General features: G+C 41.8%; 1 protein-coding gene across 1 annotated transcript in view; it reads left to right on the top strand.

Annotated features, from left to right (window-relative positions):
- CHCHD3 (coiled-coil-helix-coiled-coil-helix domain containing 3) overlaps positions 1-16,721 on the top strand; it is a 342,480-nt gene that overhangs the window by 234,886 nt on the left and 90,873 nt on the right. Inside the window, exon 6 of the mRNA XM_082256434.1 lies at positions 5,564-5,634. Within this exon, the coding sequence (XP_082112560.1) occupies positions 5,564-5,634 (71 nt within the window). The remainder of the gene's footprint in view (positions 1-5,563; positions 5,635-16,721) is intronic.

Here is a 16,721-nt window from a genome sequence, read left to right as displayed (position 1 = left end):
ATAAGAATTTGATGCATTCTTAATGGACCTGAGGAAGAAGGAATGGCAATTGGAGAAGTTTTCAAGAAATAAACAAGTGAGAATTTTCTTTTACAGAATGTTGTTTTTCTGCAAGCCATGTTTGGCTATCCTTGTCCCTATGGTGAGATTCTGTCACATGGACACTAGAAGGGGAGGTACATTTTTTTTTTTTAATGGGTCTACTACAGTTTGTGTTGCGTATTTCAGGTTACCTGTGGCTCATTTTAAAGCGGCAAATAGTTTGGATAATATTGGACCTCGGAGTGGGGAAAGATGTATTTTATAGTTTAATAGGTTAAGGAGAAATTTTGTGTTTCGTTACAAAGAAAAGAAGGTTGTCTACATAGGCCTGCCACTTTGTGGTGTTCCTGTCTACATTTATAGGTCTGTCTAAGTTTCCCTGTTAGCTTTTTGTTGCTGTGTGTGTTCCTTTTGCAAATTTTCTCTCCCATTCTGTGCTGTAAATGCATTCTCATCAGGACAGTTCCCTCTGGGTGATCCCTGTACATTGCAGGGATTATAACAAACTTTGTTGCAGATTCTTACCTTTTTTTGTTCTGAAGAAATCGTTTGTTCCTCTGTGCTGAGTTGGTCAAATGGGAGTGGTTTCATAATTATCTATCAGCTGTGCAGCTGCAGTGCTCTAATGAGGAAAACTGCAGGGTCTGCATCCCTTTAGACTCCCAATTGGGAGTAACTCACCAAAAATGACATTTTTGTTGCAGGGGATTCCGGAAATCTGACTTGTATCTTAGGCAGACTTCTGGGAAAATTGGTTAGCTAATCACACCAGCAGGAAATGGGGGTGGTCAGTACACATTCTGTGTACAGAACACCTCCAGGTAGCCATATTGCTTTGCATTTTCAGAAAATTACAACAGCTGAAGATTGAAAAAGAAAGGTCATTTTTAATAAGATTCAATAACAGTATCATTTGTGTCACAATTGTGTACGCTTTATTGTTTTTTTCTTTGTTTGCTAATTTTTTCCCCCCACAAAAGTGGAGTTACCCTTTAACTCTTACAAATCAAGTGCTGACCAGACAGTTTGGCAAAAACCTTGTAATATTAAGCAGTAACTTTTTTTTGCCATTAATTCCTTGCTATTCTCTCACCAAAGTTGGTATCAATTGCTTCTCCAGCATCCTTGTATTTCTTCTGCATATCCTCCTTGATCCATCTCTGGTACCTTGTGTATATGTTGTTTTGCCTGTTTTAAAGTGGTTGTAAAAACTGAAGGTTCTTCACTTCTGTTTGCTGCTCCCCCATAGCCCATAGCCCCCCCCCCCCCCTCCAATACTCGCCTAAGCCCTCTCTCAATCAAGAGATGTGCATATGCGCTTAGCTGTCTCGGGACTCCCTCTCCTCATTGGCTGAGATGGCAGCGGGGGCAATTGACTCCCACTGCTGTAAATCACAGCCATTTACCACCAAATGAAAGCCCAACTTGTCCTGAAAAAAAAAAAGTTGTAATTGCTAGCGCATGTCAAATTTGCAAAATTGTGCTTCGACATTTGTTTCACCCTTGCAGCCAGTTCACACTACTCCGACTTGGGACGCGACTTGTGTGCCCTCAAGTCGCCCCAAGTCTCTTGCCATTACAAATTCAATGTAAATGAATGAGAGCCGTCTTAATATGCACTACTGAAGTCGCTCCGACTTCAGAAAAGGTTCCTGTACTACTTCAAGGCGACCTCTATCCGACTTGTGCACATAGACTTCAATGGTAGTCGCTTATAAGTCCGATGCTTATCTATTTTCAAGCGACTGTGATCAGACTTTCCAGGAAGAAGAAAAAGATTACCCAGGCATTCCCACAGACAAATTCGCCTGTTGGCGCTAAAAAGTCGCTCCTTCATGGGGCGACTTTGAGTCGAAATAGTGTGAACCGGCTCTTAGGCACAAAGTGGTTAAGCAGAAATATCTATTTGTAGCATTTGTATGTATTGGTCAAATATTTATTTTGTTTAATGATACCGTGATGTAGGGGGGAAAAAAAGATCAGTGTTTTTAGGAAAAAAGTTGGATGGTTTCACTTTTAGCCATTAGTTAAATAAATATAAGTAAAATATATAGATGCTTTTGAGCCTTTTTTTTTTTTTTTTTCAAATCCTTCAATAAAAATTCTGCAGCCCTTGGCTCAAAAAAGTAATTTTGCAGTCACAGGTAGTAGTATAGCCTGAGTATAAATAATACATACAATAGGACAGACCTTAGAGGCCTTGGCATCTGAATTTGCTTGTTAATATACAGTTAGGTCCATATACAGTATCTCACAAAAGTGAGTACACCCTCACATTTTTGTAAATATTTATATTTTCATGTGACAACACTGAAGAAATTACACTTTGCTACAATGTAAAGTAGTGAGTGTACAGCTGGTATAACAGTGTAAATTTTCTGTCCCCTCAAAATAACTCGACACACAGCCATTAATGTCTAAATCGCTGGCAACAAAAGTGAGCACACCCCTAAGTGACAATGTCCAAATTGGGCCCTATTAGCCATATTCCCTTCCCGGTGTCATGTGACTCGTTAGTGTTACAAGGTCTCAGGTGTGAATGGGGAGCAGATCAAATTTCAAATGTCAAATTTGGTGTTATCGCTCTCACTCATACTGGTCACTGGAAGTTCAACATGGCACCTCATGGCAAAGAACTCTCTGATGATCTGAAAAAAAGAATTGTTGCTCTAAAGATGGCCTAGGCTATAAGAAGATTGCCAAGACCCTGAAAATGAGCTGCAGCACAGTGGCCAAGACCATACGTGTATTAACAGGACAGGTTCCACTCAGAACAGGCCTTGCCATGATCGATCAAAGAAGTTGAGTGCACGTGCTTGGTGTCATATCCAGAGGTTGTCTTCAGGAAATAGACGTATGAGTGCTGCCAGCATTGCTGCCGGGTTTGAAGGGGTAGGGGGTCAGCCTGTCGGTGCTCAGACCATATGCCGCACACTGCATCAAATTGATCTGCATGGCTGTCGTCCCCAAAGGAAGCCTCTTCTAAAGATGATGCACAAGAAAGCCTGCAGTTTGCTGAAGACAAACAGACTAAGGACATGGATTACTGGAACCATGTCCTGTGGTCTGATGAGACCAGGATAAACGTATTTGGTTCAGATGGCGTCAAGCGTGTGTGACAGCAACCAAGTGAGGTGTACAAAGACAAGTGTGTCTTGCCGACAGTCAAGCATGGTGGTCGGGGTGCTATGGTCTGGGGCTTCATGAGTGCTGCAGGCACTGTGGGGCTACAGTTCATTGATGGAACCATGAATGCCAACATGTACTGTGACATACGAAAGCAGGGCATGATCCTCTTCTTTCAGAGCCTGGGCTGCAGGGCAGTATTCCAACATAACGACCCCAAACACACCTCCAAGTCGACCACTGCTTTGCTAAAGAAGCCTAGGGTAAAGGTGATAGACTGGCCAAGCATGTCTCCAGACCTAAACCCTATTGAGCATCTGTGGGGCATCCTCAAACAGAAGGTGGAGGAGAGCAAGCTCTCTAACATCCACCAGCTCTGTGATGTCATCATGGAGGAGTGGAAGAGGATTCCAGTGGCAACCTGTGAAGCTCTGGTGAACTCTATGCTCAATAGGGTTAAGGCAGTGCTGGAAAATAATGGTGGTCACACAAAGTATTGACACTTTGGGCCCAATTTGGACATTTCCACTTAGGGGTGTACTCACTTTTGTTGCCAGCCGTTTAGACATTAATTGCTGTGAGTTATTTTGAGGGGACAGCAAATTTACACTGTTATACAAGCTGTACTCTCACTACTTTACATTGTAGAAAAGTGTAATTTCTTCAGTTTTGTCACATGAAAAGATATAATAAAATATTTACAAAAATGTGAGGGGTGTACTTACTTTTGTGAGATACTTTTTTTTTTTTTTGGACAAAGGCACAATTTTCATATTTTTGGCTCTGTATGACACCAGAATAAAATTAAAACGAAACAATTCAAATGAATTTGAAGTGCAGACTTTCAGCTTATATTCAAAGGGTTGAACATAAATATCAATTACAAATTTTAGGAACTGCAACCATTTTTATACACAGTATGTAATTGGGCAAATGTATAAAATCATAAATAAAATGTTAATTTTTAATGTTTTGTTGAGGATCCTTTACTGGCAATGACTGCTTGAAGTCTGGAACCCATGGACATTACTAGACTGGTTTTTCTCCTTTCTTATGATTTATCAGGCTCTAACTGCAGCTGTCCTCAGTTGTTCTTTGTTGGTGGTCTTTCTGCCTTTAGTTTTGCCTTCAGCAAGTGAAATGCATGCTCAATTGGGTTGAGATCAAGTGATGGACTCAGCCATTGCAGAATATTCCACTTCTTTTCCTTCAAAAATTCCTGGGTTGCTTTTGCAGTGTGTTTTGGATCATTGTCCATCTGTACTGTGAAGCGCCGTCCAGTCAACGTTGCTGCATTTGGCTGAATCTGGGCTGACAGTATATCTCTAAACACTGCAGAATTCATCTGGCTGCTTCTGTCTTCTGTCACATCATCAATAAACATTAGTGACCCAGTGTCATTGGAAGTCATTCATGCTCATTAGGGCTGCACATCTTCACTCGTCTCACGATTCAATTACGATTATCAAGGCAACAATTCGATTTGATTCCGTGATGCATCACGATTACTGCCCAATGCCCATGCCCAGCCCACTGCCCAATGGTTTTCAAAATGTATAAAAAAAAAAAAAATCAATCAAGCAGTCAAAAATTAATCAATCAAGCAGTCAAAAATTAAAGAATCCTTTTTATTTTCATCTGCTCTGAAAGGACACTTCTCTGGACCCTGGTTGTGGCCTCATACATATAGGAAAGTCTGAACAATGTACAGACATTATACATTATTTACATTATACAGCCCCCTATTTACTTTATACAGCCCCTCCATTTACATAACACAGCCCCCCATTGACATAACACAGCCCTCCCAGTGACATAACGCAGCCAATTTACATTATATAGCAGCCTCCACCCACCCCCTGCACTCCCAGGACAGCCCTCCCGGCTGCCAGTGCATTTAAAGTTAAAACAAATTAGTGTCAGTAATCAAAAAAGTAAAAGTATCAGCGCGACTATGTGTGGAATCGCACACTAGTATACAATATAATACTCGCAGCAGCTATATCAAAATGTGTGACTCACTGCACATAGAAGGGTCATAAATGAATAGAAAGCTACAGCGCTACTAACATAAATGATGTTCAAAATAAGCAAAAAGTGTGCAAATGTTGCAAATATGTGCTGAATGTGTTAGTACAGTCCTGATGTGAAAAGTACTAGATCAAAGGGTATAAAGGTGCTAGCAAGAATGTCTAGTATAAAACATATATGATCTCACCCAATATAATATATACCGTAAGTGTGAAAAGTAGTGCAAATTGGCAAAAATAAATCACAATATATAATACAGTGCTAAATTGGTGATAGGTTTGATTTAAATAAATTGTGAAGCAAAGTTACAATGGTAATTGTTACAACAGCAATTTTTTTGATTGTGATGTTTGTGTTTTCACAGAGTGCACAATTTTATAAAGTTACCACTGATCAATACCAGGAAGCTGCAAACAGCGTGGAGGCACGATTCAAGTAGGTTATCATGATGTCTTCATATGTCATTTATCTAATGTGTGTAACTGAGTTACCGATTAGCGTGGCTTTTTATTCTTTTTTTAATTTAGTAAAAAAATAGCCTTAATATGCTACAACCCCATCTCCAAAAAAGTTGGGACGCATGGTAAAATCTACATAAACAGAATGCAATGATTTGCAAATCTCCTAAACCCATATTTTATTCACAGTAGAAAACCTATCAAATGTTTAAACTGAGAAAATGTACAATTTTAAGAAAACAATGTGGTCATTTTGAAACTGTTGGCAGCAACGTGTCACAAAAAAGTTGGGACAGGGCAGCAAAAAGCTGGTACTAACAAGGAAGAGCTGGGAGAACATTTTACAACTAATTAGGTCAGTAACATAATTGGGTATAAAAAGAGCATCTTAGAGAGCCAGTGTATCAGAAGTAGAGATGGACAGCAGTTCACCAATCTGTGAAAGGCTGCATCTAAAAAATTGTCAAACAATTTCAGAATAATGTTCCTCACAGTATAATTGCAAAGACTTTAAATATATTATATCATCTACAGTACATAATATTAAAAAATTCTATGAATCTGGAGAAATCTCAGTGCACAAAGTACAAGGCCAAAATGCAGTATTTTATACCTGTGCTCTTTGGGTCATCAGCAGGCACTGCATTGAAAACAGGCATTAATCTTTGATGGAAATTACTGCCTGGGCTCAGGAATGTTTCCAAAATTAGCTGTCTGTGAACACAGTTCACCATTCCATCTAAAAATGCAAGGTAAAGCTTTATGGTGCCAAGAAGCCGCCTTATCTGAACTTGAAACTCTGCTGTCTTCTCTGGACCAAAGCTTATTTAAAATGGTCTGTTGCATATTGGAAAACTGTTCTGTTGTCAAATTTGACATTCTTTTTCACGACCATGTGGTAAACATGGCCCAAGTTTTTTTGAGACGTGTTGCTGATTTCAAAATTACTTTTTAAATGGTACATTTTCTTAGTTTAAAGAAGTATGACCTGCTCTATTTACCTTACCTTTGCTGTGGGTCACAGGTTTGCAATTAGTTCTGCAACCCAGATTTAGCTGACAGCAGGATAAAAGTACATCACAGAGCCGGTCCAGGCTCTACAGAGCTCCTAACAAAAATGTCAAGTTCTTCCCAGATGCCTGGACCAGCAGCTGGCTCAGCCTCCCAGAGCTTAAGCCAGCTGTTCCCGCCCCCTCCACAGCCCGGTGCGCAGGAGGGGCAGAGCACAAAGCAGTGATTGACACACAAAAAAATGGTTCACTATGAATGTAGTTCACTCCATTGTGTTGCATTTTCCCAGTGCAGCCGAAACACAGCACCTTCAAATGCAAACAAATAAGTGCAACACACTGCAATACAAACCAAGGCCATAAAAGTAAGGCGTAAGTAAGTGTAAAATGCACTCCAAACCGTTACAATACCTGCCATGTGCATGAGTTAATCTGTGCATTGTGAATTAGCTCGAAGTGTAAATTTTTACAGAAGTAGCTAGAGTTGTTCCTATGATAGTGTCAAAATGACAGCCAGACTTTATTATAAAACGTGGCCAGAGAGCTGTAGAGGTAGTGAAAGAACAGGGCATACCACACACTCCCTAGGTCCTTAGATTTAATTTTGTTGAGGCTATGTTGTATGCCCTTGGTCCACAATTGGCAAATGTACACATAAACCTTTAGTAATTAACTTTTCTCGATCGTCCTCTGACAGACGCAGCTCTCAATGCTTCTTCACTATTGGGTTATGCGCCATCTACAGGAGTAGACTAGGCAGTGAAAAGTTTTCAATCGACATGCCTATAGGGGCTGTCCCTTACATGGTGGATAGGGCGATCAGGGTTTCCCTGTCAGCCACGAAATCTGATTCTTTGTTTGTCCTTCCTGAGGGATCTCAGAAGGGTTTGGCTGCGTCTGCTGCGACCATATCGAAATGGATCAGGCAGACCATTGTTCAGGCCTATTCATTGAAGGGTCAGGTTCCTCCGTTCCGTGTGAGGGTGCATTCTACAAGAGCGCTGAGTGTCTCTTGGGCTTTTCGCCATCAGGCTTCAGTTGCTCAGGTGTTTAAAGCGGGGACCTGGTCGTCTGTTCACACTTTTACCAAATTCTACAAAGTTGATTTGGTGGCATCCTCGGATGCAGCCTTTGGCCGCAAGGTTTTGCAGGCTGCTGTTTTACAAAGAGACTTGGTTTTCTCTTTGCGGGGTGAATTTTTGTTTTAGGGGTAAGCTCCTGTTGTTTTGGGATGAGCTTTTTTGTGGCACCCAGTTGGCTACGTTTTAGCCTTGGATGTACGTTAACAGTTGGTTGCGTTCTTCCCACCCCTCATGCCTACACTGCGTTTGGGATGTCCCAATAGGAAAGAAGCATTGAGAGCTGTGTCTGTCAGAGGACGATAGAGAAAATTGGATTTTTGTAAGAACTTACTGTAAAATCCTTTTCTCCGAGTCCTCTGACAGACGTAGCTCCCGCCCCTCTATATGGGGTTGGTTGCGTCTTCTTTCACTGCTTGCTACAAAACTGATTTGAGAGCACAGTGTGTCTGGGGTTATGTTGTAAGGGACAGCCCCTATAGGCATGTCGAGTGAAAACTTTTCATTGCCTAGTCTACTCCTGTAGATGGCGCATAACCCAATAGTGAAGAAGCATTGAGAGCTGTGTCTGTCAGAGGACTCAGAGACAAGGATTTTACTGCAAGTTCTTACAAAAATCCAATTTTTATTTGCTCTCTTTTGGTATGGTAAATTTAAAGCTGTATTAAAGTGATTGTAAATGATCACCTTGCAAAACAACCCATTCAATTTAAAAAAGAAATGAAAGGCAAAACATTTTTGTATAGATATAAAAAAAATGTAAAAATAGCCCTTTTCCCTTTTTTTAAGTGATCACATTTTCTCTGTTCTCAGCTGCATAAGAGCTCGGCGGGGGGCGGGCAGCAGCACACTGAACTCCCCAGTGAAGAAAAAAAAAGATTTTACTGGGGTTATTTTCCCTCTCTTGCTTTATCCAAAATGAAAAGAGAAATTTTGATTTTGCTAGTTCTGCTTTAAGGTTGAGCACACTCCTGACAAATGCTTTATCTATGCCAAGCCTTAACGAACATTGATCAAGTTCCCAATGATCAAATGCTTTATCTCTGTAGGGTGGTTATGCACATTGATCACTCTCTAAAAGATCAGGTTCAGTAGGCTCCTGAGTTGTGCAAATTGCATTAAAATAACATTACTTAAACATGTTACTGTTTTTAATGCAGGAATGATATTTCAAGCAGTTGCATTATAACCATTTTATTAGATTATGAAGATGTCTCCTCCTTAATGAAAAGTTTACACAAGAAGAAGAGAATGTGATATTACAGGAAGAACATGGCTTTGGGCAAGGATTTGGGCTCTTACAAACTAATTACATTTCTACATTTGTATTAGCTTTCCTCCCCTTTGTAATTAAAGGAATGGTAGCAGGAAAAGAAGCAGATGCTACAGTAACTTTGTATTCCCCACGGTCATCCAAGTCAAAGTATAATGGCTTTATTACTGTGCTATTATCACTATAATTAACCAGCAGATATTATTTTGCCTTAAGGTTGTTTCCCCTTTTATTTTTAGTGTCTTGTATCCTTTCAGGAATAGGATTTTGAGATAGGATTATGCAGCCACTGCAGTGATGTGCATCCAGTGAATTTTACGTACTTTAAACAATCGGTGCCCTCTTCCTAAATAATATTCTAGTTTTATGTACCAGGTCCACAGTGCAATTGCCTTTTTTATGCATTGACTGTATTGGGAAAGGAAATTTAAAGTGTTACTAAACCCACAATGGTAAAATCTGTCTGTAGATGCAGAATAGCATGCTTGTTATACTCACTGTGTAACTTAAGTGATTAATCGTCTGCATTGTGTAAAAAGGCTGTGTGATCCTGTATGCACAGATCCTCCCCCTCCAGCACATTCACTCTGGGCAAGTTCAGAGAAGACACAATAAGTGTAGTTCAGCTGCACATAGTTACATAGTAGTTGAGGTTGAATAAAGACAATAGTCCATCCAGTTCAACCTGTGTAGGTGTGTGTGGACATAATTATTTCCCATACCCCTGAATGTTTTCATCCTTGAGATGTACGTCCAAGAGTCTTTTGAAAGTATCCATACTCCCCGCAGTTACTACCTTTTGTGGTAGAGAATTCCACAATTTTGTAGCCCTTACTGTAAAAAACGCCCTGCTTAGCTAAGGTTAAATCTCTTCTCCTCTAATCGCATTGTATGGCCTCGTGTCCTCATACATTCATTGCGACTGAACAGTTTTTTTTCTATGTTGAAATCACCGTTGAGGTACTTGTAAATTGCTATCATGTCCCCTCTCAGGGACCTCCTTTCCAGGGAAAATAAATCAAGCGCTTGTAAGCGCTCTTTATAACTAAGGTCCTCCAATCCCCTAATCAGTTTAGTTGCTCTTCTGTGGACTCTCTCTAGCTCCTTCACATCCCTTCTGAGCATTGGCGACCAGAACTAGACAGAATACTCCAGATGTGGTCAGACCAGAGTTTTATAAAGTGGTAGGATTATAGTTTTATCTCTGGAATACATCCCCTTCCTTATGCATGTTAATATTCTGCCGGCTTTGGCAGCTGCAGCTTGACATTGCATGCTATTGCCAAGTCTATCTTCCACTAAGACTCCCAGATCTTTCTCCATTTTTGATTCCCCCAGGGGTTCGCCCCCCTCAAGTGTATTGGGCGTTTGTTTTTAGTCCCCAAGTGCAATACCTTACACTTCTCCACATTAAACCTCATTTGCCATGTAGTTGCCCACTCTGTTATTTTGTTCAGGTCTTTCTGTAAGATTTCTGCCTCACGATGTGAAGTTATTGTCCTACTTAATTTTGTGTCATCTGCAAAAACTGAGATTGAGCGAATGATCCCCCCGTCCTCAATGTATGTATAAATTGAACAAAATTGGTCCCAGGACTGAGCCTTGGGGACCCCACTTACCACCCCAGACCAGTCTTGAGTACGCATTATTTATTACCTCCCTTTGGACACGCCCCTTTAACCAGTTTTGTATCCAAGAGCAAACCTTGTGGTCGATGCCTGCGGACCTTATTTTATAAATTAAACGTTTGTGGGGAACTGTATCAAACGCCTTAGCAAGATCCAGGTACACCACATCTACTGGTCTCCCCATATCTAGCTCACAGCTCACCTCCTCGTAGAATGTTAACAGATTAGTTTGACAAGAACGCCCTTTTGTAAACCCGTGCTGATTACTACTGATGATGTTCACTTTAGCAAGCTCTTGGATATAGTCCCTTATCGTCCCCTCCAGAATTTTACATACTATTCACGTCAGGCTGACCGGCCTATAATTTCCCGGGACATGCCTCTGCCCTTTTTTGAATATTGGTATCACATTGACTTTCCTCCAGTCACCTGGTAAAGTTCCTGTCAAAATACTATCAGCAAAGATCAGGAACAGTGGTCTAGATATAACCTTACTGAGTTCTTTGAGTACTCATGGATGTACGCCATCCGGTCCTGGTCATTTATTTGTGTTAATGTAATCAAGCCTTTCCCTGATTTCACCCTCTGTTAGCCATAGCGGCAAGTCCCGTGAAGTAATGCTAACCATACAGTCATGGTCAGTGTACCCCTCCTTTTCTTGTGTAAAGACTGAAGAGAAGAAAGCATTAAGCACAGTTGCTTTCTCTGTGTCCTCTGTAACCATCCTCCCATCATCATTAATTATGTGTGCAAACTTAAGTGAATAATTACATGCTCAATTTGGTCTCCGTGATGTCGTCTGGAGAAGTGGAAGAGGACTCCAGTGGCAACCTATGAAGCTCTGGTTAACTCCATGCTCAAGAGGGTTAAGGTAGTGCTGGAAAATAATGATGTCCACACAAAAAATTGATACGTTGGGCCCAAATTGGACATGTTCACTCAGGAATGTACTGCCTTTTGTTGCCAGTGGTTTAGACATTAATGGCTGTGTGTTTAGTTATTTTGAGTGGACCGCAAATATACACTGGTATACAAGCTGTACACTCACTACTTTACATTGTAGCAAAGTGTCATTTCTTCAGTGTTGTCACATAAAAGGATATAAAAAATATTTATAAAAATGTGAGGGGTGTCCTCACTTTTGTGAGATACTGTATATACAGCGGGTAAAATAAATATTGAACACGTCACCATTTTTCTAGGTAAATAGACCTCTAACTATGCTATTGTCATGCAATTTTCACCACATGTCGGTAACAACCCATGAAATCCATACATACCAATAAACCAAAACAAGTTCTGAAATTCAGTTTTGTGTAATAAAATGGGACACAGGGAAAAAGTGTTGAATACGCTAACTGAAATTTTTTAATACTTTGTACAAAATCGTTTATTGGTAATGACAGCTTCAAGACGCCTCCTGTATGGAGAAACTAGTTGCATGCATTGCTCAGGTGTGATTTTGGCCCATTCTTCCACACAAAGTCTTCAAATCTTGAAGGTTTGGTGGGCCTCTGCTATAAACTCTGATCTTTAGTTCTTTTTATAGATTTTCTATGGGATTCAAGTCAGGTGATTGGCTGGGCTATTCTAGCAGCTTTTTCTTTCTTTGAAACCAATTGAGAGTTTCCTTGGCTTTGTGTTTGGGATTGTCTTGCTCAAATGTCCACCCTTGTTTCATCTTCATCATCCTGGTAGATGGCAGCAGATTTTTATCAAGAATGTCTTGGTACATTTTTTCATTCATCCTTCCTTCAATGATACGAAGTTTGCCAGTACCACACCATGATGTTCCCATCTCCAAACTTCATTGTTGATATGGTGTTTTTGGGGTGATGTGCAGTGCCATTTGACCTCCAAACATGGTGTGTATTATTGCATTCAAAGAGTTACATTTTGGTCTCCTCTGACCAAACTATATTCTCCCAGTATTTCACAGGTTTGTCTAAATGTTGTGCAGCAAACTTTAAATGAGCTTTAACACGCTTTTTCTTCAGCAATGGAGTCTTGTGTGGTGAACATACAGGCATACAGGCCATGGCGGCTAAGTGCATTACTTATTCTTTTCTTTGGAACAATTATACTTGCTAATTCCAGGTCTTTCTGAAGTTCTTCACAAGTGGTCCTTGGCTCTTGGACAACTCTTCTGGTCATTTTTTTTCACTTACCTGTCAGAAATCTTGTGGCCAATTTATGGTGAGATTATGTTCTTTCCATTTCCAGATTAGGGCCCGTGCCTCGTTCGGAAATTACATTTCCAGGTATTGGCTCTGGTTCTGTCCATCTGGTTGTACTATCTGGGTCTACTCTGGACTCGGCCTCAGCCAGGGTGTTCCTCCCATGGGACAAACTCCAAAATCTGCAGGATGAATTTGGCTTCTGTTGTCCAGCAGTTGGTCGTCTTTCAGGACTGGTATGCGGGTGCTGGGTCTGATGGTGTCTGCCTTCGAGGCGGTTCCGTTTGCACAGTTCCTCACAAGACCTCTGCAAAGAGAGATCCTTGCCATGTGGGGCAAGCATACACAGTCACTAGACCATCTGACCCTGTTGAGCCAGGGTACGAGAGGGTCTTTTTTTGATTTGGTGGCTTCGCTCTCCGTCGCTTTGACACACAAAATCTTCCTTTCCCTGTTCTAGACGGTGGTCACCACGGATGCCAGCCTGTCTAAGTGGGGTGGCGTTTTTTGGCACAGATTGTGCTCAGGTGGTCTGGACTCTGGAAGAATCGGCTACCAATCGATATACTGGACATTTCCTCCTCCGGAGGTGGTTCATCATTTGGGTCTCCAGTAGGAAACCCGAGGTTGGTCTCTCGTCTCAACAACAGGAAGGCGCCTTGGTTTGTGGCAGTCTTGGGATCCTCTGGCCAATGTCACAGACGCACTGGTGGCTCATTTGGGGCCAGTATCATCTGTTATACGTCTTTTCACTTCTAGAACTTCTGCCAAGATTCCTGCGTAGGTTCAAGGCAGAAGGGATTATGGCCATCCTAGTGGCTCCAGATGGGCCTTGCCAGCCTTGGTATGCAGATCTGATATAGTTGGTAGCTGATGCTCCTTGGAGACTTCCTCTTAGAGAAGATCTGTTTGCCCATTGCCAATCTTCCATTTTACCTTTCAGTCGCTGGCTTAACGGCTTGGCTGTCAGAAGCCTGGTGCTGAAGGTTAGAGGGTTGTCTGAATTGGTGATTCCCACGCTGCTGCAAGCTAGTAAATCTACTTTTAGGAAGATTTACTATTGTGTTTAAGGAGCGTACTTTGTGGATTTGAATCTCTAGGGGTTCACCTCCGCTCCTTTTCGGTGACTCGGAGTTTGGCTTTCCTCCAACAAGGTGTTGAGCAGCCTCTAGCCTCGGGTACCATCAAGGGCCAGGTTCAGCCTTGGCGGTTTTCTTTCAATGTCCTTTGGCTACGCATTCTTTGGTTCGCACCTTTGTTGTTCATGGGGTTTGCCACTTGGCTCCCCCAGTGTGGTCTTCATTGCCCTCGTGGGATCAACTCGGTGCTGTCGGTTCTTCAATAATCGCCGTTGGTAAATATTTGCGAGATTCCTCGGTTTACATTGTCCCAGAAGGTAGCCGCCTCGGTGGCTTTTGTCTTCTGCACGTAGGGTGTCTGAGCTGGCAGCTTTGTCTTGTCGTTCACCTTACTTGGTGGTTCACGGAGATAAAGTGGTGCTTCGTCCCTGCCAGTCGTTCCTTCCTATGGTCGTCTCTGGTTTCCATTTAAATGAAGAAATTGTGTTGCCTTCCTTGTGTCCTAAGCACCCTAAAGAGATTGCCTTACATTCTTTGGGTGTGGTTCAGGGTGTACTTGGCAGCGACTGAGTCGTTTCTGAAAATCGAATGCCCTGTTTGTCCTCATGGATGGACCCCGTCTGCTGCGACCATTTCCAGATGGATCAAGCAGATAGTGTTGCATGCCTATTCCATTAAGGGTCAGGTTCCTCCTTTCCCTGTTAAGGCGCATTCTTCGACGGCGCTTAGTGCCTCTTGGGCCTATTGTCACCAGGCGTCAGTGGTGCAGGTTACAAGGCGGCCAACTGGTCGTCCGTGCCTGCTTTCACAAAATTTTCTATGGGGATGTGTTGGCATCTGCGGATGCTGCCTTTGGCCAGAAAGGATTTGCAGGCCGCTGTTGGAGAGGATTAGTCCTATTTTGAGGGTGTCTTTTTTTTTTTTTTCAGGTGAGCTCCAGTTGTTTCCTGGTTGAGCTCCTGTTTTACCTGGTTGGCTACGTTTAGCCTTTGGGAAGTATGTTTATTGCTGTGTTTTTCCCACCCCTTATGTTGACACTGTTTTGGGATGTCCCAAGGGTCAAGAAGATATGGAGCTGTGTCCATCAATGAACGAAAGAGAAATCTGGATTTTTGTCTTACCGTAAAAAATTTTTCGTTGAGTGACACAGCACCCACCCCTCTATTGAGTTGGGTTAAATGTTCTTCTGACACTGCTTGTTACAAAACTGAAGACCTATAGCAGGAAGTGGGAGTATAACCCCTGAGACTGCCCTATAGGCATAGTCAAACTTTTTTCGACCTAGTGTCCTACTCCTGTAGGGGGCAGCATAAACCCAAAGGTCAAGAAGATATGGAGCTGTGTCTGTCAATGAACATCAGAGAAAAGGATTTTACGGTAAGACAAAAATCCATTTTTTTCAACATTTTATATGTTCAAAAATTATCAGAAATGTTTTTCTCTTTAAATATACGCATAAGCGCAGTTTGCCGCGGTTACAAGTATTTGGCGTTTTAAATGCTAGTACACTACAGTCTTGAACGTGATTTTTCTGCTTTCAAAAAAATGCCTGTAACCTTAACTGCCTCTAAACTACTATAAATGTACATGTACACATAAGATAACATAGAGGAGAGTTCAGTGGCTGCTGGAAAACCCCAACTGCTCCTAAACTTCAGTTTAACAGCTGTAGTGTACATGGGGCCTTAGGGCTCTTTCACACGGGTGGTCCGATCAGATCCGCCTGTCAGTTTTTTAGGCGGATCTGATCGGATCCTCCATGCAGCTCTATGGGGCAGCGGGTGTCAGCGGAGGTCACCTCCGCTGACACCCGCTGCAATCCGCATCCGATCCTGTGCTGAAATCTGGACGGATGGAAACCCTATTTTTCCATCCGTTCAGTAAGCGGAGTGGATCTGATGTGAGCGGACAGGCGGTCCGCTCTCCTCCGATCCCCCATAGAGGGCAGCGGGTGCTGAGACACCTCCCTCTCCACTCTGCAAGCGGAGACGGAGCTGTCATCCGCCCGGCTCAGCGGGGATCGCGGATCGATCCCCGCTGAGCAACACAGATCCGCCTGCGGAGGCGGACCGTGTGAAAGAAGCCTAACTCAATTGTATCTGCTGAGATCTGTAAACAAGCTTCTTTCAGCAGAAGTGTTGAAAGATTGAAAACCTTAACCTTCTTACTGAAAAAAATGTTAACTATTAATATATTTAATAGTACCCTAACAAAAAAAAAATATATATACAAAAGAGAGAATGTATATAAAACTACTACATGTTTCCTTTAAACAGTAAGTTATAACAGTGTATATTTTTGCCTTGGTTTGATATGCATGCACTGCAGTCCTTCTGTACCCTTCAAAGCTACTTATCCTGCAGCTGTGCACATGCATTCATCTGCTCCTCTTAGCCACGACAGAGCAGAACCTATTATTGATTATGATGGTTAAAGAATATGAGTGAGGGAGAATGAGGCAAGTCTGTTTCAAGAGCTCTTAATTCATGTGCAACTGTATTGGATTGCGGATTAAACTAATGTGCCATATGCTCGGAGCTTGCCAAGACAAACACCTGTAGATGTTTAAATATTTGTCCCTTTATCTGACAGCAACAAAGCCGTCTGCCTGATGAATTATAAATATTCTATTTCAGCCATTTATTGCCTCTTCCTTAAAAACATGAGGAATTTAGTTTCAGCTACATTCACACTTGCCTCCTGCATTTGTGTTATTAAAACGCAGAGAAATTGATCTGGGGAGTAAAACAAAGTGCTATAGTTACCAGATCACTTTCTCCTGCATTTAAATGTACTTGCGTTTGTACACATTGAGTAT

Source organism: Pelophylax lessonae (assembly GCF_965119305.1).
Source record: "Pelophylax lessonae genome assembly, chromosome: 4".
NCBI classification, from domain to species: Eukaryota; Metazoa; Chordata; class Amphibia; order Anura; family Ranidae; genus Pelophylax; species Pelophylax lessonae.
The sequence above is the reverse complement of the archived record's forward strand: the minus strand, read 5'-3'. Positions and strand labels throughout refer to the sequence as shown.